This window comes from Cladophialophora carrionii (genome assembly GCF_000365165.1).
Source record: "Cladophialophora carrionii CBS 160.54 unplaced genomic scaffold supercont1.1, whole genome shotgun sequence".
NCBI classification, from domain to species: Eukaryota; Fungi; Ascomycota; class Eurotiomycetes; order Chaetothyriales; family Herpotrichiellaceae; genus Cladophialophora; species Cladophialophora carrionii.
Genome location: NW_008481816.1, coordinates 1,299,392 through 1,322,385, shown reverse-complemented (window position 1 = coordinate 1,322,385; position 22,994 = coordinate 1,299,392). Strand labels below are relative to the sequence as shown.

Sequence of the window (22,994 nt, the reverse complement as noted above, 5' to 3'; positions counted from 1 at the left end):
TTCACGAGGCAGGGCCGCATCTTCTCCACATTCGCGCGCCACAGGCACCACGGGGTCGATGGGCGCCACTAATCTGTGGCCAGCGGCGCCCCGGGGGCCTGGGGCGCGGCCGAGGCTCTAACGGCAGAGGGCTCTTGGGGCTGAGGGGCAGAACTCATCTACGGTCGTGCGGAAGAGGCCAATATATGCCTCAATCACCTACTCTTCCTGATGCTAGTCTAGAAACAGATCTGCTAGTAGGTCCTTCCGACACGCCTCGAGGTCTGCTGCTTGAAGGCTGTACGTATCTTCAAAAGCGTGGATGCTTAACTGCCGGAAGAAAGGCCGCAACAGCGTCTGTGGATCTTCTGCAGTCCTCGTCATGTCTGTACACAGCCACGGTTTCCTGGCCTCCGTCTCAGATGCTGTCGGCAGCTCGATGTCGTGGCTGCCCTTGCTCACTATTTGATCCGAGATCGCCGTCGACTGGAAATCGTGGGGTGGATAAACCGCGTCGACCGTGTCCGTCACAAATAACCATTCGTGCAACTGGAACTCTTCGGGCTTCAAGAGAAGAAGCAGATCCAGTAGTTTTGCTCCTTGTAGATGCGAAAAGCTTGTATAGGTCGGTTCGCCCGTCTGCTGCATGCTTGTGAACAGGTCGCGAAGCTCTACGTCGACGATCGGCCATATGGATACAAGATGTGTTTGGGTAAACGTCAGGGTTATCGCCCGGAGGACCAGGTAGATGTCTCCGCGTGTGCTGGACGAGGGAGAGGATGACGACGTTGCGGTCAGTAGCTCTTCGACTTTGCGGATGATCTGGATCAGGTCTGGCACAAAAGCATCCACATCGGCCGCCAACAGCAGCAGAGCGATACGCCGCAGGTTCAGCTGTGTCTTCCTGTCAGCCTCCGTTCGAGCGGCACTGGCGCCCACCCCGAACATAATCCCCGCTGTCGTTGGGGGGTTCAGTCTAGACACGAGCTCTGGCATTAAGCTCTTATCCGTCAACCAGAACTGTTTCAAGACAGGCAGCCAACCCCCCTCCGCCAGCGCCGGCGGTGATTGGAAGAATTTGTTGTCATTCATCGCCTCGGAAACATCTTTCCTCCATGTCTTGTTGTTCGGCTGGGACTTGGCCAGCAGGAGCACAAGTTGCAGGAGGTTGATACTGACCGTCTGCGGAAACTGTTTTGACCGCAAAGCCGGACCGATGACATGGGTGGCGATCCCGGACAGGGTGGCCGTCAGCCGGTCTTGGTCTCCAAGGGCATTGCTGATGATCGGAAGCGCCTCGCAAAGGACCTGGATAGCACCACCAGCTTCCAACGGGTTTCTGGGCCGCGTGTCTGCCACTGCTTTGGCACTTGCTGACTCGGGGATTGCCTGAGACGTCGAGTCGAGCCCGGCGGGACGGATTGTGAAGATGGCCGTGAACAGCCTGGCACATAGGTCACTCAGTTCTCGTCGCATCTTCAACACCTCTCCGAAATTGGTGTTCTCCATCTTCTGGCACAGAACCGCGACGAACTCTAAGAGCTTCAGCAAAATCTGGCGGTGTGGCATGGGATTTGCAAGCACCTCCCGCAAGAACGCTGTGCAGTCTGTCCAGATTTCCTCAAGCAAGTCATCCTCGAGTGCGGATGTGTATGCTATCAAGAACGCCATCAGCTCCAGCGCACTGACGTCCACCGACAAGCTTGACTTCTGCGACTGATCCAGAGCCGCAGGATTCGTACGATTGTAAACAGCGTTGAATGTGGCAGGCATCATGAACTTTGGTCTTGCTCCATCAAGACTTTGCATGAGATTCAAGGTGACGTCCTGTCCAGAGTCTCTCCGGGTAGCATCAACCCACATTCCCATGAGCGTCTCGAGGCATTCTTGTGGCTCGGCGTCCGCCAAATGCTCCAGGATCCGGCGAGTTCGTGTCCGTAACCGTGAAGAGATGTACGCGAATGACTTGCCATCCGAAGCGCTGTTTAGCGTCCTCTTCGAGATTCTCCAAACCCAGATTTGGCCACAGAGTCTGATTGTATCCTGCATACAGAGGATAACGGTCAATCGGTTGTTCGCAATCGACCGCAACTGCGTCTTCTCCGCAACTTTGGGACTAGCTTCGTCGGCTCCGGAGACCTGGTCTACCAGATGCGTGTGCGCCCTTGCTAGGACGTACTCCAGCCCTGCAAGTAGATTGTTGATCGATCGTTCGGGGTGCTTTGCTGCCGGGATAGGCTTGGCTCCGTTGATTTGGGCCGCGGGTTCGGGTCTGTCATAAAGTCGCCGCATTAATGCGAAGTAGTCCTTGACCCGGTCACAGAAACAGGCTGTCAGTCTGAGCATGTTCGCGAAGAGAGTCTGAGTCGAGTACAACGGGATGGTATTGCAAAGAAGTGTAACCCATTTGTCGATGGTCGAGTCGATACCTTTAGACGAAATGCCGGAGATCAGGACCTGGATGAGGTCGCCCGGTGGACTGCCAATGTTCGGTTTCGAGAATATAATCTGCAACACGTCCAGTATCTCTTCCTGGGACGGGCTGTCCGGCACTACCTGAGATAACAGTTGCATCAACAGACGGATCAAGTTGTGGTCTCCACGTATTTCGACTTCTTCTAAAATCAGGCATAGGATAGAGAGAGTTGTTGTGAAGATCTCCTTTTCGGAATGCCCCAACGAAATATGTTCTGTGCAGATATCTAGCATCATGCCAGAAAAGCCTGCCTGCCCAAAGAATTCATTTCGCTGAGCAGCGGATTGCTTTGCCAGAGTCGCGACCTTTCGGAGTCGGTGCAGGCCGAGCAGGGAGATCTGACCTTCCACAGAATGGGTTGACTCGGCATATATGATTCTGAAGATGGGCCCGATCGACGGCAGGTTGTTTAGCCACAATCGTCGCCGGTCATTGGCCTGAGAAGCGTCGACACCGTCTATAATGGCTAAGACTGGTTGCCGAAGCGTAGCCCACGGTAGCTCATCCTCCTGCATACCTCGCACCGACGAAAAGAGTTCGATAGTGACCTCGGGGAAACGAGTATGCGCCCAGAGAGTAGAAAATCGCGCGATTCGATCTTCTAACCGTGCTGCAGAAGTATCATCTTCGCACATGAGTTCCGCAATCTTGCTATCCACAAGCAGCAACTCGTGGGATAGCATCCGAAGGTTCCATATCTGCTCCACGGCTTCTACATGGAACTGTGGTGTGGACGGCAGAAGCAACTTCCACAGTTGAGAGACGAGCTCTGGTATGAGCTGTAGTAAATGTGACTTGGTCAGAGTTTCCTCGCTAGGGTCAAAGGCTTGGAGCGTGTCCACTATTCTCGCCACCGTCTTGATTGACTCGTACTTGGGGCGTGGACCTTCACTTGAAGCCTTGAGCAGATGATGGAGTCGGTTGCCGAATCTGAGCTCGCGCAGCGATTGGAAGTTGCTAGTCCGGGCCGTGGCTTTGGTAAAACTATTGGTCAGGGGCCCAAGCAATTCTTGGTCGTTCGGATGGCTCAGGCACTCCAAGATAATGAGCGCGATGTTGCGAAGTAAAATCTCAGCAGCAATGGCCGGGGGAATCGTTTCGAAGATTGCCTTCTTGACGTATGAAGAGTGCTCATATAAGCCCTTGAGTCTTGAGAGCCACCCCGCCTGCTCCATGTTTCCAGACGGCTGTAAAGGGTTGCTCGCAGTATGGGGAGGCAACAGGCTCAAAAGGACCTCTAGCAGCTTCGCTATGCGCAGTGGCTGAGCCGGGTCTCGTCCCAGGAGCTCGGAATGTTCTTCTCGAAGAAGAATTTCTGAAATCGCCAAACACAGCATAGGCAGGTGTATGGTGGTCATTTCTTCTTCCTGGAGGTTGAAGTTCGCCAAAATAAACTCAAGGAGCTCCAAGTCACCCTGCACGAGAAGCCGAAATAGCTGACTAGTGATCAGCTGAGGCTCGATGGCATCAAAGAAGACATTAGCACTCCGGTAGACCTCGTCAAAAGAGGACTGAGAAGGGGCAGTCGCCTGATATCTCTGTAAGTCCTGCATTGCCGGGACAAATAACGCTTCAACAGGCAACTTTCCGATGACCCAGCGATCCATCAACGAGAGCATAACACGGAAGGGCCGGGCCCTTTCGATCGGGGACAATGCCTCACTACGCAGCATTTTGTCAAGGCTCCGTATAACCGAATCAAGCCCGAAGGTAGCAAAGTAATCATGTCTGGGAGCCTTAGGATGTAGTTTGAGCTGTGGAGGTGCGGTAGGCTCGACGGCCGAATGGGGTACCACGTCTGTCGAACCTTCTCGCTTGTCTTCCTTCCCTAGAAACCAAGTCCACAGCCGACGGTTCAGACTCATGTCTCTCCGCAAGACTACCGACATGGCAGCAGCGACGAGGATATCAAAGTCATTTGGCGAGACAAGGGTCTGGAGCACCGGTGCATCAAGGGGCAGATGTGAGACCAGAAGGTCGAGAAAGCCCCGTTGTACCAAGGGCTGCTCATCTTGGAGTCCCGTGGCAAAGCAGCGAATGAGTAAACCAGGTTCAGGAGTCGTCACAGCTCGGATGGCCTCATGCAACGTCTCGCCTTGTCGCCCACTATGTTCGGCGCCGTCTGAAGACTGGCTTGCAGCTGAACCTAAGCTGGGAAGTTCCCGGGTCAAGTAGACCAGGGCGCCTGGTCGCTTCGACGTACTTGTGATGGAGGCGAGGAACAGGCTCTGCCAGAAGAATTCTTCAGTTCCATCTTCGGCAAAGCTCTGTCGTACACGGTTGATGGTGCTCAGGGTTCGGTCAAAATCCTCGCTGTTCTCCTCCTCAATTCCCGGCAGCAGAGACAAGATGATGGCTCTTAGGGCCGGCCGCAGTGCACGGCTGGACAGATGTAGGAGGTGGTCATCGTAGAGCGCGAGGAACAGCGGCCTCGTGGTCAAAGTGGCGAACGAGAGAGTGTGCGATACTCCCGGAAGCCAGATGGGCAGGTCCTGAGATAGTCGCTCAGTCCCCAGCAGAGTGAAGACCAAACTGTAGACTTCCAGCGCCTTCTGATGCACGCCCGACGGCAAGGACGGCTTCAAGCACAGCGCCAGGTATTTGGCGAGGGTTGGCTTGAACGGGACTTCGGCGCCAGGGGGAGAAGCCTGCAGTGCCTTTGCCAGGCGGCTGAGGAATGCAATGTAGTCAGCCCACTCGTTGGTGGCATCCCACAGGCCTAGTGCTCTCTCGACACCGGCGTGATAGCGACGTACGGCTTTCGCGTCGGTCATCGCACGACGGTTTGCGGTGTATGTGGGCTATTGGCCGCTGACATGGCCGATCAAGGGACCGCGAGAATCAACGTGATGACAATCAAGGCGTCACCTGATATTCGTGACCGAGCGGTGAACAAGGTGTTAGTGGAAGATACCGCCCATTATTGCTTCGTTGTCTCTGTGCACTTCTGTCTTCTGAAGGCAGGATGGTAAGAGGCGAGGACTGTCGCTGTGACATATAGGCACCGAGACAACGGCCAGGACACGGTGGTTCTGCTCGGGCCAAACAGAGGCGAGGCAGCCGCCAAGCCCAGATGAGAAGCTGCTTTGGGCTCGGGGTGACGCCGCTTTACGCTCCACCGGAGGTCGTTCTATTCATCGCTACCTGCTGCTTCACTCATCAGATGTGGTCATTTCGCCACATGTGCACGGTCGCCATTCGTTCTGGAAATTATCGTACAGTCGTATTGAGCGTGTGAGAGTCAAGTTCGACGTTGAGAAACGAACTGGCTTAAAAGCGGCGCGCACTGGGCGAGAGGCACGTGACCGCGCACCAAGGTTCGCTCATCTTCTCGTGCCGTGCGATCATGAAAGGAAGCGAGGAAGCTCCCTTCACCTGTCCAAGCGATGCCACGGCTGCTTCATTGCGACCATGCACGCGACGTCCAGCGATAGAAACCTGGGAAAGAGTGCCTATGATGCGGGCTAATCCACCATCATCTGCCACTGGACCGCATCACATTTGTCCAGAACGAACCATTATCATCGACTAATCAATAGGTCCAGACTGCCGCATAGTCGCCGTCACAATGGACACCACAGAGAGCCGCAGTCGAAGATCCGTGTCGTCGGCCTCTGAGACCGAACGCCCACCACTCCCTCCTCGACCCAGTGGGCTGAGTTTCATGCACGAGCGTCCTTCGACCAGCCATGCATCTCGTCCGCCTACACGGGGTCTCGTTGCGGGGGCTACAACCGCGTTGTCCATGACAGATGTCAATGCCTATAACAGACCCGATGGATCGAAAGAACTACGCGTGACGCCTTCGCGGCCCCCCTCGAGTCCGTCCATCCGCCCTGCGACAAGCACCAAGACAAGCGAAGTTGGAGAAGACAACTCGAGCATAAGGAGCTTTGCACCATTCGGTCGCCAGACGCAAGAAGTGGAGAGTATATTTGACGGAGATCTCCAGGAAGGACAGAACCTCTCTGCGTCGGTTGGCAGTTCCAAGGGATTGTTCGAGGCCGACTCCGATGATGGCATCCATGACGAAGGTGACGTCGACTTCAGCAAGGAATTCGACGAGGTGGACGATAACGTTGTCGGCGAAGACGTGGCACAGAGCCTCTGGAAATCCAAGCGCAAACATTTCCTCATCCTCTCCGCTGCCGGTAAGCCGATATACACACGGCACGGCTCCGATGCGGTAATTTCAAGTTATGTGGGCATTATCCAGACCATCATTTCTTCATATTCCGAAACAGATGACGAGCTCAGAAGCTTCCAGGCGGACGGCGTTCTTTTTGTTATTCTGTCTCGCACGAACCTTTTCCTGGTGGGAATCACAAGTCTCCCGGAAAGCGAGTCACAAGTACGGGTCCAGCTCGAGGCTCTCTACATGCAGATTTTGTCCACGTTGACATTGCCGACCTTGACGCACATCTTCTCAGTGCGTCCCTCCAGTGATCTCAGGCGCCCCTTGCAAGGCACCGAAGTCTTGTTGTCGTCGCTAGCAGACAGCTTCACGCGAGGCTCGCCTTCAACACTGCTTTCTGCCCTGGAGTGCCTGAAGATCCGGAAGTCACACCGCAACATCATCAACAGCACGATGATCAAAGCCCGCGTGGACGACCTCTTGTATGGTCTTGTGGTTGCGGGAGGCCGACTCGTCAGCGTGATCCGGCCCAAGAAGCACTCCCTCCACCCCAGCGACCTGCAACTGATCTTCAACATGCTCTTCGAAGCCGAAGGCGTCAAAGCCGGTGGAGGCGACTCGTGGATTCCCGTGTGCCTCCCTGGCTTCAACAACACAGGCTACCTGTACATGTACGTCAGCTTCCTCGACATGGGCGGCGAGAACGTGCGCGAAATGGCCGAAAACGAACGTATCGCTCAAGAAGACTCGGTGGCCATCATCCTGCTCAGCGCAAACAAGGAAGGTTTCGAGGATCTGCACAGCATGAAGAACTACCTCGTGCACGAGTTTCGCCGCAACCGGAGCATGCACATCATCCACGCTGCCGTGCAAGCCGGCCGACCGGCCCCGACGGACATCATCGCCGGCACGGTGTTGCGCCACTTTCTGTACAAGTCGAAAGGCAACGTCCAGTTCTTCATGCCCTCATTCTCGCCCAACTTTGAGACGCTCAAGCAGCGCAGACGCCTGATGTCGCTGTACCATAACCTGCACGCCAGCGTCCACGCGAAACACGCGGGCGTGAGGGTCCACCACAGCGTTGGGGCATCCGCGACCGCCCTTGCGTGGGTCACGCCCATGTTTGAGCTGTACTGCGTGGCGGGCCCGACTGCGTCGAGGAACGCCCTGTCTTCGAGCGCCAACAAGGTCGTGCAGTGGGTGCAAAGAGAGGAGGAGAGGATTTTCCTCATCGGCGGTGCGGTCTTTTGAGATTAGAACTCCGTGGTTGTGTCGATGTGCCGAGTGGGCTGGTGTTTGTGTTCATCATAGGTGGACACACTACCCCTTGCTCTGACATAGTTCCGACCGCGTTGACTCGGGGTACTGTGTAAATACGGAGTCACTGTGTGCGGAATAATGATGAGCCTTGTATGTTGTCTCCACGGCAGAATTTGGGAAACTGGATCCCCTTCTGCGTCTGGCTGTGTCTCCCCTTTCACCCTCGATCCTTCCTTGGTCTGTGCGAGAACGTCACATCGACAGGTCCATACTAAGGAATCGAGAACCACCTTGACAAGCCTGTGTTGCTTCAATGATATCAAGGTTCTGCTTCAGAAGTTCTAGCTAAAGAGTATCGAAATGTACTTTTCTCCGCGCGTTCGCTTTTCACGCTCCAACCGGCCTCAAGAGACGACCAACTGCGCTTTTATCCTTTCGGGTCTCTATGTTTTTACACGATGCTTTGCGCGCGCGAGTCTACCATCCAACGTGACCCTCCCCGTAGCGAGAGTTCCAGCCAGAGGTGGTGTGCCGCGCCCCCTAAGCACGACCACCAGCACCTCCTCTCGGCGAGTCCCGACCCGAATTGCCATTCTTGATGGCGTCCAAAATCAGGTCGCGAGCCGACAAAACGCCTTCTTCTCGGCCGACGATGGTAATGGCCTCTCCTTCCTCACCCTTGCCCGAGTTTCGGTTCGGAACTTGAATGTCGCACCCTGACTGTCGACGGATGGCATTGATAGTAGAACCACCCTGTCCGATGATGTGGCGGTGTAGTCGGGGATCCGGGAGAATGAGGTAGCCCGTGTGTTGGGGCTCAGAAGCTTTCTCTAGCATCGACTGAATCTTCTCTTTTGTCTTGGCCACGGCGTCGTCTGAAGCATCCTTGCCTCCCAGGATGACCCAAGGAATCTCGCCCGCATCGCTCTTCAAATCGTCTTGGTTAGAGACAATGTCCCACGAGTACGATTGCTCGTTCCCGGGCTGATCAGTAATAAGCGGCATATCGCCATTGGTCGTCCGTGCCCTTGGGCCACGGTTTGCGGCAGGTTTGGGAGGCGGCTTCTGTCCGTTGTGATCGACGCGGATGCCGTCCCGTGCCAGCTCACGGAAGAGGGCGCCGTTACGAGAGATAGTGTGGTGTAAGGCCCGCGGGACCATGATTGTCTCGCCTGTGGGCTTCGAGGTCAATGACTGGATGTGCTCTTTGGCCTTGGAGACATTCTCTGCGCGACCAGCAATCTTCACACCAGTCTGACCACTTCCTTGACGTGGCACATTGAGGGTCACACCGAACTGTTCTTCCAGCTTCTTGCGTATGCTGCCATTGGGCCCGATCAGCTCGCGGTGCTGGCCAACAGGAACATCTACGGTCTCGGTGATTTGGTTTTCTCTCTCGTCCACGAAGCTTTGGATGGAAGCCTGAATCTTTTCAACCACATCAGCGGTACCTTTGATCGTAAGATCATCAGACTCTTCGCCCTGACGAGGGAACCGAACATGTTCAGCACTGGTGCTGGTGCCACCGGCCTTTGAGACAATGCTTTGGATGTTGGCACCTGTAGAAGTCAGCATTGGAGTATCATACCGACAGAGGAGAGGGGACATACCGCCAGAGCCGATCAGAGCACGGTGGTGTTTTCTGTCGACCTTCAAAACACGCGTGACAACATCATCAAAAGCCTTTGATCGCTTCTGTAGTTCTTGCCGGGCCTTCTCGACTTGCTGCTTAGTACCTTTGATCTGAATCATCACACGATCAGAGCCGTCAGCTTTTGGAATGTCAATCTGAGCTCCGGTATCAGCCCGAAGCTTCTCCATCTCCTGGCCGCGTCTGCCAATCAGAGAAGCGATTTGGCCTTGCGCCACCGAGACATTCGCGGTGTGAGAGTTGTCCACGAGGTATTGGTGGAGACTCAACAGTTCCTCGCGGACCTTTTCGGCCTTTGCTCGCGGGCCTCTGATCCTGACCTCGTCATGAGGCTGACCTCGGCTTGCACCAGCCTCGCTGGCGGTGTCAGCAACGGAGGCGTCATCACTGATCTTTGCCGCCTTGGGGAAATCAATCCGCACGGCGTTGTCGACCTTGCTCTGAATCTTCTGCAGGTTTTCCCCGTTCCGGCCCACGAGCATGCCGTGGTACTTGGGGTCAATCTTGATCGCAAAGTTGACTTCGTCCTCCCATTGCTTAGCCAGTCGTTGGATCTCGGTTTTGCATGCCTCCGCCTTCTTTTGTGGTCCTTTGATGGTGATTTTTCCATCCTCACGGGTGTCAATCTCCACATCGTGCTTTTCGCGTAGTGCCTTGATGTTTGCTCCTTGCTTTCCAATCAGGTTCTTGTTGTACTGCGCAGGGAATGCAAAGCTGGTAGTGTAGCCACGTTCCTTTTCATCCTGCTCCGCTTCTTGCAAGAACTCTTCAATCTTTCGCCGCAACTCCGCAATATCTGCCTCGCTGGGACCCCTGAGGTAGACTCTTTCCGAAGGTGAGCCGCGCGAGACTCCGTTCGATTGTCTGGCACCACCTCTGGGGCCACCGAAATCGACTTGCACGGGAAAAGACTGTGGGGGTGTTGGTTTCGGCTCGGTGTTGACGAATCGCTTGACTTTGTCCTGGAACTTCTTGGGGACGTGAATGTCCTGGACAGAAATGCCTTGGTGAGGAATGTTGCTCAGGAGTGCGGCTTGTGCCTCCTGGAGGGCCTTTTCGAAAGTGGCGATGTCGTCCTGGCTGGGTTTGGTTCGAGGAATAGAGAAGTTCTCGTCGCGTGAAGGGCCTTCGTAGACCAGGATAACAGGGTCAGAGCCATCCTCAGGCACAATCAAATGGACCCCTAGATTTTCCCTCAAGTTTGACGAGTGCATCCGTTCTAGATGAGGATGGAAGAAGGGATCAACTTCCACAAGCCCGATTCTTGAAGAGGGAAAGGCTTGAGCAATCCTACGGAGCTCATTGCCCGCAGTGGTCGCGTTCTTCTGGTCGTTGGTAATAACATTCCAGCTAGAGGAAGCGTTGTTTCCTTGGGGAAAGATGATCTCGGCGCCATGGGAGTTCATGAACTCTCGCTCGATGGCTTTCTGTTGCAGATATTGGGCAAGAGCCCTGGAGTGGCGTTCAGGGCCTTGAGGTGCATCCTGAAAGTGCTTCTGCAAATCAACGGCACGGTTGTACTTTTGAGACATCAACTGTTCAGCAAGATTGCGACCAGCTTCGAGCCGATCTCTGGGGCCGATGATGTGGTAGTCCTCGGTCTCATGATGAGAAGGGGGCAAAACCACGGCGCATCCGGTCTGCTCCAGGAATTCCAGGGGATCCATTCCCCGCTCACCAACGATGTATGGGTGCAAGATCTGCTCGCCGACCAGTTCTTCAAGGAGAAGCTCCTTCTGCAACTCTTCGGCCAATTGCTCGATCAGCAGACGCGCTTCCAATGCCGCAGCTTGTTCGCCAGAAATGACGATGTGGTCGTCCCCATGGGGGACGAAGACCGGTCTCTGACCAGCTTGGGCTGGTCGGGGCGGAGGTTGCTGATTCCAGGTGTGGTATCGGGGTACATTGATGCGAAGATCGCGCTCACGTTCCAGCTGTTGCAGGCGGTCGGCGTGGCGTCCAGCGATGAAGGGATAGAACTCGGGGGGAATTCCGCGAACGGGGAGGTCGACCTTCGGCTGTAGCGACTTGACCTGGTTGGAGATTTGCTCATAGACTTGACGGACTTGGGCAGCATTGCCCCGGATCTCCACCACATCGGTCTTGACGTCTTCTGGGTTGACCACCGGCTTTGTGTCTCGATCAATGCGGATGCGAACATTGAACTGGGTCTCGAGTTTCTTGATGTTTGCGCCGCCTCGTCCGATAACCTGAGCTGAAACGGTAGACGGGATCTCCAACCTGACTTGTTTCTCTAGGGTGAGTTCCTTGGAAACATACATCAAAGCTTCCGTGACTCGGTTCTTGGGGCCTTCAGCAATGAATTCGGTTCCTCTGCCGAAGTTGGCCGCTTTTGTCGTGACGGTGACGTTGAACTTCTTTTTGACATCGGCAAAGACTCGTGGGAGGGACTTGGTCTTGTCAAGATCGGCGTTGTCGATCTCGAATGAATCTCGAGCTCTTCCGGGCAGCAGGACGGCGGCACGAGCTGCAGGGTTGGCGACGGGAGTCCGAGCGCCGGGGGTCGAAGTCGGGGTAGGAGCACCGGAGGAGGCTGGGCGAGATCCCAAGGCAGAGGAGCCGTTGGCACCAGCACCTTTTGCCGAGAGATTGGCGTAAGAGATGGGGCGCGCAGAGGGAGCCGCGGCGGGTTTCGTAGCAGCTCCCAAAGCTGGGAAAGCCTCGTCGGACTGTGTGTCGAGGACAGGGGGTTTGTCGGACGCCTTTTGCTTGCCTGCCGCTTTCTCCGAGAGTGGAGCACTGCCACTGCCTTCAGCTTTGGAAGCATCCGTCTCTTCGACATGTTTATGCGGCGGAGGAGGGTGTTGGATGTCGTCCTCATCGGGGACGTCTTCAACGGTCACGCTGCGGCGGTGTGCCTCGGCAGCCTCATGCTGTTCCTGCATCAGCTGGGCGGGGGTCTTGGTGGTGCTGGAGCCGCCATCGGCAGTAGTGTCGACGGATGCTGTCGCCATGGGTAATGTTGGTGGCTTCAGGGAAGCCTCGAGTGGACCGTTATGAGAGGAACCGTAAGCGCAGGACGGGGAGACCGAGACCGTCTGAGAGGTTAGAGTACGAGGCTCATAAAATAATCCGTACAAGTATCGTCCTGAGGGGAAAGGTGAATGATAAAGCTGTCACTCCGAGAGGAGCTTACGGCAAGAATAACAGGTGGTGACAGGGGCACGCAGTCGAGGGCGGAAGAAAGTCGTCGCAACTCGAGATTATTCTGGAGTCGACTTTCCGACTTTCGACTTGTGGGGAACCGTGATGGAGCCGGCGTCGGAAAAGCTATTGTTGCGGGTGGAGCCACGTGACCGTCCGACGAGCGATCCCTGGTGGCGCTGGTGGCCTTCCCTGACACCTGCACGGTACCCGGTGGGCCCAATGGGCTGCCAGTTACGCTACCCATACTGAAGGTGTCAAAGTCTTCTTATTTATACCTCCTCGTTCGCTTTCTGCTTCTTGATAAACCCAACCTTGACACCCTCTGCTGGTGTTAAAATAATCTCTACGTGGAGGGTGCGCTTGCTTCCATAGTCCACGATCTGATCAAACTCCTGCAAGATCCTGACAATCGTATATCCCATCTCCACCATAGCAAACTGCTGCCCAATGCAGATTCTGGGTCCCCCGTTGAACGGGATGAAGTTCCACGCCTTTGGGGTCCAAGTCTCCCATCGCTCTGGCCACCATTCCAGCGGGTCATACGGGAACGACGGTGAGATCGGCGGATACAGGTCTCTCCTCCGCTGCATCATCAGAGTGCTGTAACCTATGATGGTGCCCTTCGGACAGCCGACTGGAGAATTTCCGTCTTTGCCCCCACCCCGCGGCAAGGAAGTATCGGTTAGCGCTGATCGGACATTGAAGGGCACAACTGGGTACAGTCGTAGCGTCTCGTTGATCGTGTGCGTCAGGTACTTCATGTCTTTGATATCCTGGTAAGTCGGCGGTCGGCCGCCGTCCCCTAGGAACTCTTTGATCTCTGCACGGAGCTTCTCAACCACTCGGGGATTCTTGGCCAGCTCCAGAAAGAGCCAGGACAGCGTGCTTGCAGTCGTATCTCGCCCTGCTAGCAAGAGAGCTGTGAGTTGATCGCGCATGACCTTGGGATCTCTCGTGTACCGGGCCAGGGCGTGGATGAAGGTGTCGGCCCGAGAAAGCTTCGAGTCCAACTCTTGCGGCGACATGGACAGGGCCTCGGTGATGAATGGTTGAATGAAGCGCTCCATTGTCTTCAAGCCAGCATAGAACGATTTCTTGCTGTAGAAGCGTTTAAGAGGCCTGAGATAACGTTAGGTGGGTGCTCAGCTCTATATCCGAATTCGAACTCACCCGAGTCGGCCTTCGAGGGACTGCACTCTCTGGACCTCGTCAAATGCAGCAGCGAACTCCGACTGTTCCACATCCAAGCTGCCAACACTGTGTCCGAAGAGGAAATGAGTTGAGGCGTCCAAGCTGAATCTGAAAAACAGCTTGTTCAACATGACCGCACCGCCGTCACCCGATCCCATCAGCGAGATCAACTTGCGCACGTGGCTCTCTATCAGGGGAAGGTCGGCCACTTTCTCACGTACAAACATGGGTCGGATCAGTTGGCGGGAGTTGTGCCATTGCTGGCCATCGGTCGTGAATATGCTGTCGCCGAGAAAGTCTGTCCATTCCCGATGGAACTCTTCGCCCTTGCCGAACTCTTGGAATTGAGTTGTCAGCAGGGCTTTCGTGTTCTCTGGATCGGCGGTGAACAAGACACGAACGTCTTCCAGGATGTGGAGCTCTGCGGTATAAGCAGCCGTTCCATTGGCGTCCGTGCCGGTGTGCTCGTAGATCCATTCCCAGAATTCCAGGGCCTCATTTCTGAGGATCGCCAGCGTCGAGTGCACCGGAAAGTCAAGGCCTGGGTTTGGACATCAGCACTCGTGGACGAGAATACGGGAACAGACCTACCAAAGAAGAACCGTGTCGTGACTCGCGGCGATTCTCCTCCTAGAGCTTGGACCTTCTGCCACTTGATGTATCGTCGGATGTAGACAGAGGCAACGTACGCCATGAAGGCCGTAAGCCCAAACCATTGCCACAATCGAAGTTGAAGGAACATGTTCAGCGCACGCAATCGCAGGCAGACGGAGTACAGTATCAACAAACTTGACTGTAGCAGAGGTCGGCCCTGAGAGTGGTCGAAGATATAGCCTCCGAAGGGGTTCGTCTGACGGGCGGCTGTCTGATACCGACGCAGAGGGGTAGATTCTGGCGATTGAGGTACACTGCCGGACAGTCGATACGCAGAGAGCTCACTGGAGTGGCAGTGGGAGGCAGCGCGAACCTAGAACCTCGATGCCCCGCAAAGCCCAAGTCTGCTCAGGTGAAGTTGGGAGGATGGACTGCTTGCTCGCTCCCTCGGTTGCGAAGCTGACGATCCCTCCAAGAATACGAAATACGGTCGGAACTAGCATGCTCCGCTCCAGCGGCATTGTCTCGACTTGCATGTGGTGGGGAGGTGGCGTTCTCGCAAGGGCTGCCCTTTTCCGGTCACCTGCTAGGGCCCTCGAGCCCTTGGCTTCCACCCATGCCAAGCCCATCTCCAACGTTTCATCTCAGCCATGAAGGAAATATCAGCTACAAGTTGCAACCGCCTTCCATCAAGCACCAGGTCATTGTCACCGGCGACGACCGGATTCCAAGGTCGACTACCGCTCTTTCTCTCCACTCGCCCAACCTGCTCGTGGCCGCTTCAAGCATCGATTCGTTTCTCGTCCCAGACCACAACACTTCTGCGGCCGCTGCTACTCTGGGCCACAGCTTCGAATCTAGGTCCTGAGAGTCGGTCTGTTCGCTCCACATCAGGACTTCACCCCCTTCAATGCTGTCCTGAAGTTCTCTGGCGATACCCGCCACGGGGTCGTAGGTATACATATGACGCCAGTTATGAAACGGAGCGCAGTAATCGAGATAAGGTTTCTTCAAGCGACTGGAGAAGCCACCCGAGGTGTTGTACGGGACGCCAGGGGGTGACTTGCCGGATGCATATGGGTCAAGGAAGACGCCGTATCCACCTATCACAATAAGCAATGTTTTGCGGCAAGGGCTCCATGCTTACAGTCTAAATACCAATGATGGTAATCGCCGAATATCGCGCGGTGGCCCCGTTTGAGGACTTCATCGATGCGTTCACTGTTGCGCCATACCTGAACCAGTGTCTGCGTTGTTGGGTCGTTGGGGCCGGCAGACGGTAGCGTCAAGTTCCAATCGAGGAGCATCTCCTCCCACACGATCGGCTGAAGGCCAAATTGAATACTGGTACCCACAACGTGATCAATGAGACGCTGCAAAAGAGGTTGCAGCACTTCCGGATTATCGCTCTTCACCGTCTCATCCAGCTTGTACGCCGCCAAATTGACTTCATCACCACCAACATGGTATAGGGAGGTATATTGTCTTGTTCGGGGCAGGATGTCATCGAGCAGGGTGTAAATGAACGTGTCTACAGCGGAGAGGTTGAGCTTGAGCTGCCCGCTCAATGGCTCAGCAGCGAATGTTGACCAATCTAGCTCATTGTACGCCGCAATCAACTCCGGATAAGCGTGCGCAATGGAAGCCGTATGGCCCGGCACGTCAATCTCGAGGTAAACCGAAACACCTTTCGAAGCACCGTACATTTGGACTTCGCGAAGGCTTCTGGCGGTCCAAACCAGGCCTGGATGGTATGCACCTTTCTGCGCCAGCTCTGGAAGTGAGGGGATTTCGATCGGCCAGCTTTGAGAATCCGTTGCGTGGACGTGCAATCTGCTCATTTTAGCCATTGCCATTCCGTCAATCGTGCGCAGCAGATCTTGTGGTTCAAAGGGGTTCCTAGCAATATCAATACTCAGGCCTCGATGGCGCCACTCCGGTCGATCAGCAATTTTCACAGGCACAAAAGGAGTGTAGGTACCCGACAAGGCCGAATGGGCGAAGAACAGCTGCTGGAACGATTGAAGACCCCTGATGGTGCCAATGCTGCTGTTGGAGGTGATGAACGCTGTTTCATTGGTAATGAGGATCTCGTACGATTCGTCACCGCCGAAGAAGCTGGAGGGCCGGAATCTCTCTGGTGGTGGGCAGTGGCGCTGTTGAATTTTCAGTCGGGAAATGTACTGACGAGGAGCGCTTCGATCAGGTTCAAAGGTTGCGTTTCGTTTGTGTAACTTCCAGGGCACAAACTTGGATCTGTGGATGGATTTAATGGTGTCACGAACTGCGTCTTCGACAATAGAGCTCTCGGAGAAATCAACTTCCCCATTCCTGCTCTTGCCTGGGAAGGCAAATGGCAACCTGTCCACGAACCCTTGGGCATAACGTGACATCCCCTTGAGATGCTGCGTCAAGTGGTTGCTGTAAAGAACATAATCTTGGTCATGACCCCGATCCTCTCCATTGTCGCACTTGAGCGTCGCCTGCAACGCCGTGTCTAGCCATAAGACTCGGGTGCCAGTTTTGATCTCGGCTGGTTGAGGCCATATTGCCAGACAAGGGGAGACGAGGATCGATAAGACGCCGAGTAGCGTTCGCGGAAGCATCTCGGCGTAGAGCGTCACCGCCAGACATGAAGCATCCCGGAGATACGAAACTGAGGTTGGAGTCAAGCCGAAGTGAAGTCGGAGTCAATTTGTGGGGATGCTCGGATGACTAAGCGGAGATTCCAGCACGGATCACGTGATCTGGCAGATTGCAAATTGGCAATGCCTTCTTCGCCTTGCCTCTCGCTACTTCTACAAACACCCACCAACACCTTACATCCACATCTCACGCCGACATCAAACGACAGATTCCGCGTTTCCCAAAACTCTCAGACGAGCAGGGTACCTGTTTGGAGCGCCACATTGCCCTGATCCGTCGCTCGACCAAAGACGACAAAAACGTCTCCCGTCATTGTTCCGCACATAACAAAGGCGCGACATCTCTAGCTTGCCTCCCCTAGCGAGGCGAATCTCGCCCTTCTTCCTGCCTCCATCACCTTTCATCCCTGCGAGTCTTTCGACAGGATGTCGACCATCGCCCTTGAGACGCCGTTGGCGGAGGCGCTGAGCAGTGCCGTACACTCCAAGATCATCGAGGAAGGCTGGACACAGGATGACGACACGTCTTTAGCGGAGTATATCGTCCTCATGTTGGCCAACGGAAAGACCCAGGACCAGATCGCATCAGAGCTCGCGGGCGAGTTATTACAGGATGCGAAAGGCACCACCGAGTTTGCGCAGTGGCTGTTCGAACAAGTCAACACGTTATCCGGCGGCTCGGCCGCTGCGCCAACAGTCACATCACAATCCACCGAACAACAGGCGCAATTTGGCGCGCAAGGGTCAGCATCGTCGGATCCTGCCGATAATGCAACCTCGGCCATCCCTGCCGCGTATGATACAGACATGGTTGATAACGCGCCCGAGAACGCGTAAGTCCTCTCCTAGATGTTGCAAATTGTCGCACATATGCTGACTTGCTATCGTAGACCTCGAGGACCCAAAGGCTTACACGGCGGCCGTGCTGCCGGCCGAGGCAACCGAGGAGGCGCGACCAACAAAACCGCCGATTCGGCCCTCCACCGAGTTCGGGGGAACGACCGAATAAACACGCACGGCAACGTACGCGGTGCGCCCAAAGGACCGCGTGGTGGGCAGAACCGCGAAATGCGACCCGGTATGCAGAAGGCGTTGAATGGCATGAGCATGACCGGGCCTCCAGGCATGCAGAATGCCATGATGATGAACGGCGCACAGCAAGGTCCAGGAATGATGCAGATGACGCCTCAACAACAGATGGAATTCATGGCAATGATGGAACAACAGACACGCATGCTGGCTCAGTTCACCGGCATGATGCCAGGAGCGGGCAACGGGTTCCCACAGGGCCAACAGAACGGCCAGGGTCGGTCCCTGTTTGATAGAGTCGAACCCGGTCGTGGTCGAGGAGGCGGCAGAGGGCGAGGCAGGGGAGGCGTCGGGCAAAATGGCCATCTCAAGTCCCCCACGAAGACGAATGACGGAGATACCAGCATGGAAGGTGACGGTCAATCGACGACCGGCGACGCCATGACGACGACGGAAGGTCAGGAAGCGGGCGACGCCGAGCGAAAACCCCAGGATCCCTCGACCACCATGTGCCATTTCAACCTGCGCTGCACCAATCCCGACTGCGCGTACGTCCACCAATCGCCCGCGGCCCCGGAAGGCACCATCGTCGACATGTCCGACACGTGCACCTTCGGTCCGGCGTGCAAGAACTCCAAGTGCGTGGCCAAGCACCCTTCGCCGGCCAAAGTCAAGGCGTACCAAGCACAGGAACTCTGCAAGTTCTTCCCCAACTGCACGAAACCAAACTGCCCGTTCAAACATCCCAGCATGCCGCTCTGCAGATTCGGCGCCAACTGCAAGACCCCGAATTGTGCCTTCACCCACGTCCAGACGGCCTGCAAGTTCAACCCCTGTACGAACCTGAAGTGTCCGTACAAGCACGAGCCCGGCCAGCAAAAGACGACCAACTTCGCCGACTACACGTGGACGCCGGAGAAACAGGCCGAACAAGACGCGGCGAACCAACACGTCAGTGACCGCAAGTTCGTGGACGATCAAGCAGGCGAGGAGGAGCTCGTCAAGCCCGACGCGAGTGGAAGTGGCGAGACGCAGATGCGGGAGGAGGTGATCACCTAAGCCAGTGGCCATGCCGACGGGAAGTGCAGTCACCCAAAACCAGGATATTGAGACAGATAGAAAGGGAAAGGGTTGAAGGGCGGTTCGCCGATGTGCTGCCATCGGCCCCGCCATGTACCTGTACAGTATTATGAAAGCATACAAACCGGCGCTTTTTGTGAAGGGATCTACTTTTCTCATATCGACCTTGCACGCGGAGGGCGGGCAAATTCCAAGTTCCGATTCCCGTGGCTCGAAGTCGCTAGCAGACGGGTGTTGTCTGTCTCGTTTTTCCATTCATTCTTTTTCCATCTCCGCATGAGGCTCTCTGATTAAGTTGTCGTGTCGTATCGTATCGTCTCGTATCGTAGTCCTGACATTCATGTATGCCTTGCTACTTACTGTGCCTGTACATGTGCGTGTTTGTATGCGTGTCGAGGCAGGAAGGACAGGTTCCCAAGTCATCACGGTAAAAGTTTTTAAGATTCAACCACCTCAGTCAAGACGCCCTCAATCAACGCCCCGTCCCTTTCCACGTCGACCTGCCAATTACTCACGGCGATGCGCGCGGCAGCTCTGCCCTCCCACACCGTGCCAGTGATGTACATTTTCCCCGTCTGGTTGACGCGCCTGACGAACGATCGTGTGGTGGCGTCGTCGGCGTCGTCGTCGTCGTCGTCGTCGTCGTCGTCGTCGTCATCCTTGCTACCTCTTACTCGGAACAAGACGACAATGAACGTCCTCGCGACGGTGTCGGCGGCCGATCCTCCGGCCGCGTTGCGCGAGGAGGGGAGCACCTCGAACCTCGGATCGCCGAGTAGCCAGCGGGTGACGCGGCGAGCGAGACCGATCTGCCGCTTCAGCATGGCCAGGTATCCTTCGCGCCCGTACGCCGCGAGGGTGGCGTAGACGGGCAGGGCGCGGAAGCGGCGCGAGTTCTCGATCCCGATGTTCAAGGGGCTTTGGATGGCGGGGAGGAATGTGTCGTGGTCGTTGTCGTTGTCATCGCGCCCCCGAGCGCCGGAGCCTGCCACGCCGCCGGTCAGGTATGCTGCGTTGCCGTTCTGGAAGACGTCTTCCAAGAGGGGTTTGTGTCGTGTGAAGAAGACGCCGCAGTCGTAGGGGACGTTGAGCAGCTTGTGGCAGTCGCCTGTGATGGAGTCGGCCAGCTCGAGACCCTGCACGCCGCGGACGATGCTGGAGTATTCTGCGTCTGGCGGCTCTGCCCCTCCGCCAGCTTCAGCATCAGCATCAGCATCAGCTTCCGGGATGAGCCGGCCAAACAGCCCGAACGCGCCGTCCACGTGGATCCAGACGCCGTGGGTGTCGCAGATGCGGCGGATCTGCGTCCATTGAGAGGCGGAATTGGTGGCGAAGCGGCCGGTGTTGACCTCGCCGGCCGAGATGGCGAGGATGTTCAACACGTCGGGCTTTGAGGCCTCTTGCTCCAGTTTCTGCAGGTCGATTTCTAATGGGTCGTCCTTTGCGGAGATGGAGATGACGTTCCGCCGCCCGATGCCGACTATGCTTGCCGCTTTGGCTATGCTGGAGTGAGGCAGCGTGCTGAGGACTTGGATCCTCGTCACGCCGGCTTTTTGCATCAGGTGGAACAGGCCTTGTTCTCCCGTCGACGTGTCGCTGTCAGTGTCGGGTGATTGAGCAATGTGCCCAACAAGACTTCTGAGCTTGTGCCGAAGGACGTGTTCCCGGCCTAGAGCGAGTCCGAGGACGTTACTCGCTGTTGCGCCCGTCGTGAACGTGCCACCGCCAGTGGTGTGGGGTTTGCCGACGGCCCAGGTCGACTCCGGCAGACGGAAGAGCTGGACGAGCATGTTGAGAGCCACGACTTCGAGGGTCGTGGCGAGGGTCTCCTTGGGGAGATGTACCTGGACATTCTGATCATAAATCGAGGCCAGGAAGTCGCCCAGTAGCGCGGCGGGTGTGGCTCCGCCCGTCACGAAGCCGTAATAGTTCGGAGAGAGGGAGGAGAGGTTGAGGTGAGGCAGGACCGCAGTAGTGAGGTGCACGCCCAGCCGTGAGAGGAGGTCGTCCTGACATTGGTGTTGCTGGTCGAATAACTCATTGCCCGCAGTTGAAGACGCAAGTGGCTGTGCGATGTTGGGCGAAGGTGGTTCGGGGACGTCTCGTGGTAGGACAGGGAAGTTCTCTTCGCGTCCATTTGGTGTTGACGACGGCGAGAGCCGATGAAAGATGGCGAGGTCGGGAGAGGATATGATCTGTTGCAATGTCCGTACCACCTCTTCAAGGCCTGTCAGCCGATCCATTGCGCGTACTGTACTGTGACTGGAAGAATTAAAGTACGGAGGTAGACAAGAAGACAGGGTTTCGATCCGTCTTCGGCTTGCGGGAAGAGATCTACTGTATGTTTCGTTGCGCGCTGTCAGAAGATGATCCCGTCAGTCCTTACTCTTACCTTCTTTGGGTACATACTGATCGAATCTGCACGTCAGTCGAGCAGCTCGGTCTACGACCGTATGTACATCTCGTTTGCAGTTCACCGCTGTAAATGTCACCGTGACTCACAGATGGCTGACGAGACTCTTACGGAAGGTGGATGCGACGATGGCGCGACATGTGTACTGCCGCTATATCGTGCTAGGATCACCTCGCTATTAGCTTCCAATTTCGAACTTTCGGAGGAAGTTGTATGATCGAGTAGATCTACAGTGGAAAGCGAGTAGAAGCGCGCGGTCTGGTTTTTGAGTGGGGATGCAAGTTCAAAATCGAGGCAAGGAAGCAGACTGATGCAGGTTACTTCGAGTAAGAAGAGAACAGATTCAGGTTTACAGCTTGGAAGTCGAAAGCGAGCAGGTCTTCCCCTAGCGGCTGAGGCGTATGTCTTTCACAGTCCCGTCCTGTATTCTGACCTTTACTTGTTACCCTCTCGCTGGGCTGAGCTCGAAGGGCCAGAGTTGAGTCCACACGATTCAGCTAAATACTCCGGCGAACGCAGTAAAATGTACGACTCCTCTTCTTCAGGCTTCTGCTAGCTGATTTAATCCTATAGGGATAAGATCTGTTACGTCTCTCGCACTTGATCAATAAGAAAGCCGTCGTGGATGGAGGGACCCTCGACGTCCGCTCACTGTCCAGCCACGCGTCAATTTTCTAGTACTTGAGTTATACCTGTGGTGACTTCTCTTCTGAAATTGTTGAGAGCAGCCCGTGTACTTCCCGTATATGTCCAGTGTAGTGCAGCTGCTTCACACGTTTACATTACTATGAATACGGAAGGTTTACAAAGGGTAGGAAAGTGGTATTAGTATTATGTCCTTGCATGCCAAGTTAGATACTGGCAGCATATAGCCTCTCGAATGCAATAGGCCTTAGAGCTAACTTCGAAGAAAGCAGAGCTTTTGCACACCATCTCGACGAACTGATCCACGCACAGCACCTGATCCGAGCCCACATTTCGGCGAGCTGTGTCATCCTCCCCCTTCAATGCAGTGCTATGCAACCATGCCCAACGACAAGGGCAAAATGCGAAATATGTCCAGCGTGATGTTGACGTTCGAGAGAGGGGATGAGAGTTAGTCTTTTCCACGTCGACAAGGGGCTAGGAAAGGGCGATCGCAAGAGGCGAAGCAGCGCTCAAAGCAGCACAACGAGGCCAGCGATACCAGCCACCGCTGCAAGGCCTCCAGCAAGTTCCGGTCGGTGGGCAGCGCCGGTGTAAGCTGCCGGGGCGACGGAGCTGGTAGAGGCAGCAGCTACACCCGTCGGCGCTTGCGGTTGGCCATCCGAGAGAACAGTAATCGGAGCGGAGGGTGTCGACGCCGGCGCTTGGGGTTGGCCGTCCGAGAGAAC

General features: G+C 55.7%; 8 protein-coding genes across 8 annotated transcripts in view; 2 read left to right on the top strand and 6 right to left on the bottom strand.

Annotated features, from left to right (window-relative positions):
- Positions 1 to 213: 213 nt before the first annotated feature.
- Positions 214 to 5,229, bottom strand: G647_00479 (uncharacterized protein; the record flags this gene model as incomplete). The annotated part of the gene is made up of 1 exon (XM_008723882.1): positions 214 to 5,229. One exon carries the CDS (start codon positions 5,227 to 5,229, stop codon positions 214 to 216), a length of 5,016 nt encoding a protein of 1,671 aa, XP_008722104.1.
- A 794-nt stretch (positions 5,230 to 6,023) lies between these two features.
- On the top strand, positions 6,024 to 7,841 carry G647_00478 (uncharacterized protein; the record flags this gene model as incomplete). The annotated part of the gene is made up of 1 exon (XM_008723881.1): positions 6,024 to 7,841. The coding sequence occupies one exon, from the start codon at positions 6,024 to 6,026 to the stop codon at positions 7,839 to 7,841; it is 1,818 nt and encodes a 605-aa protein (XP_008722103.1).
- Positions 7,842 to 8,390: 549 nt separating this feature from the next.
- On the bottom strand, positions 8,391 to 12,476 carry G647_00477 (uncharacterized protein; the record flags this gene model as incomplete). Its single annotated transcript, XM_008723880.1, has 2 exons — positions 8,391 to 9,409; positions 9,461 to 12,476. The coding sequence occupies 2 exons, from the start codon at positions 12,474 to 12,476 to the stop codon at positions 8,391 to 8,393; spliced, it is 4,035 nt and encodes a 1,344-aa protein (XP_008722102.1).
- Positions 12,477 to 12,938: 462 nt separating this feature from the next.
- Positions 12,939 to 14,554, bottom strand: G647_00476 (uncharacterized protein; the record flags this gene model as incomplete). Its single annotated transcript, XM_008723879.1, has 3 exons — positions 12,939 to 13,788; positions 13,840 to 14,401; positions 14,452 to 14,554. The coding sequence occupies 3 exons, from the start codon at positions 14,552 to 14,554 to the stop codon at positions 12,939 to 12,941; spliced, it is 1,515 nt and encodes a 504-aa protein (XP_008722101.1).
- A 566-nt stretch (positions 14,555 to 15,120) lies between these two features.
- Positions 15,121 to 17,060, bottom strand: G647_00475 (uncharacterized protein; the record flags this gene model as incomplete). The annotated part of the gene is made up of 2 exons (XM_008723878.1): positions 15,121 to 15,557; positions 15,602 to 17,060. 2 exons carry the CDS (start codon positions 17,058 to 17,060, stop codon positions 15,121 to 15,123), a joined length of 1,896 nt encoding a protein of 631 aa, XP_008722100.1.
- Positions 17,061 to 17,525: 465 nt separating this feature from the next.
- Positions 17,526 to 19,187, top strand: G647_00474 (uncharacterized protein; the record flags this gene model as incomplete). Its single annotated transcript, XM_008723877.1, has 2 exons — positions 17,526 to 17,932; positions 17,990 to 19,187. The coding sequence occupies 2 exons, from the start codon at positions 17,526 to 17,528 to the stop codon at positions 19,185 to 19,187; spliced, it is 1,605 nt and encodes a 534-aa protein (XP_008722099.1).
- Positions 19,188 to 19,645: 458 nt separating this feature from the next.
- Positions 19,646 to 21,451, bottom strand: G647_00473 (uncharacterized protein; the record flags this gene model as incomplete). The annotated part of the gene is made up of 1 exon (XM_008723876.1): positions 19,646 to 21,451. One exon carries the CDS (start codon positions 21,449 to 21,451, stop codon positions 19,646 to 19,648), a length of 1,806 nt encoding a protein of 601 aa, XP_008722098.1.
- A 1,327-nt stretch (positions 21,452 to 22,778) lies between these two features.
- The window catches only part of G647_00472 (uncharacterized protein), a gene marked incomplete at both ends in the record, with an annotated part of 389 nt that continues 173 nt past the window's right edge, over positions 22,779 to 22,994 (bottom strand). Inside the window, one exon of the mRNA XM_008723875.1 lies at positions 22,779 to 22,969. Within this exon, the coding sequence (XP_008722097.1) occupies positions 22,779 to 22,969 (191 nt within the window). The remainder of the gene's footprint in view (positions 22,970 to 22,994) is intronic.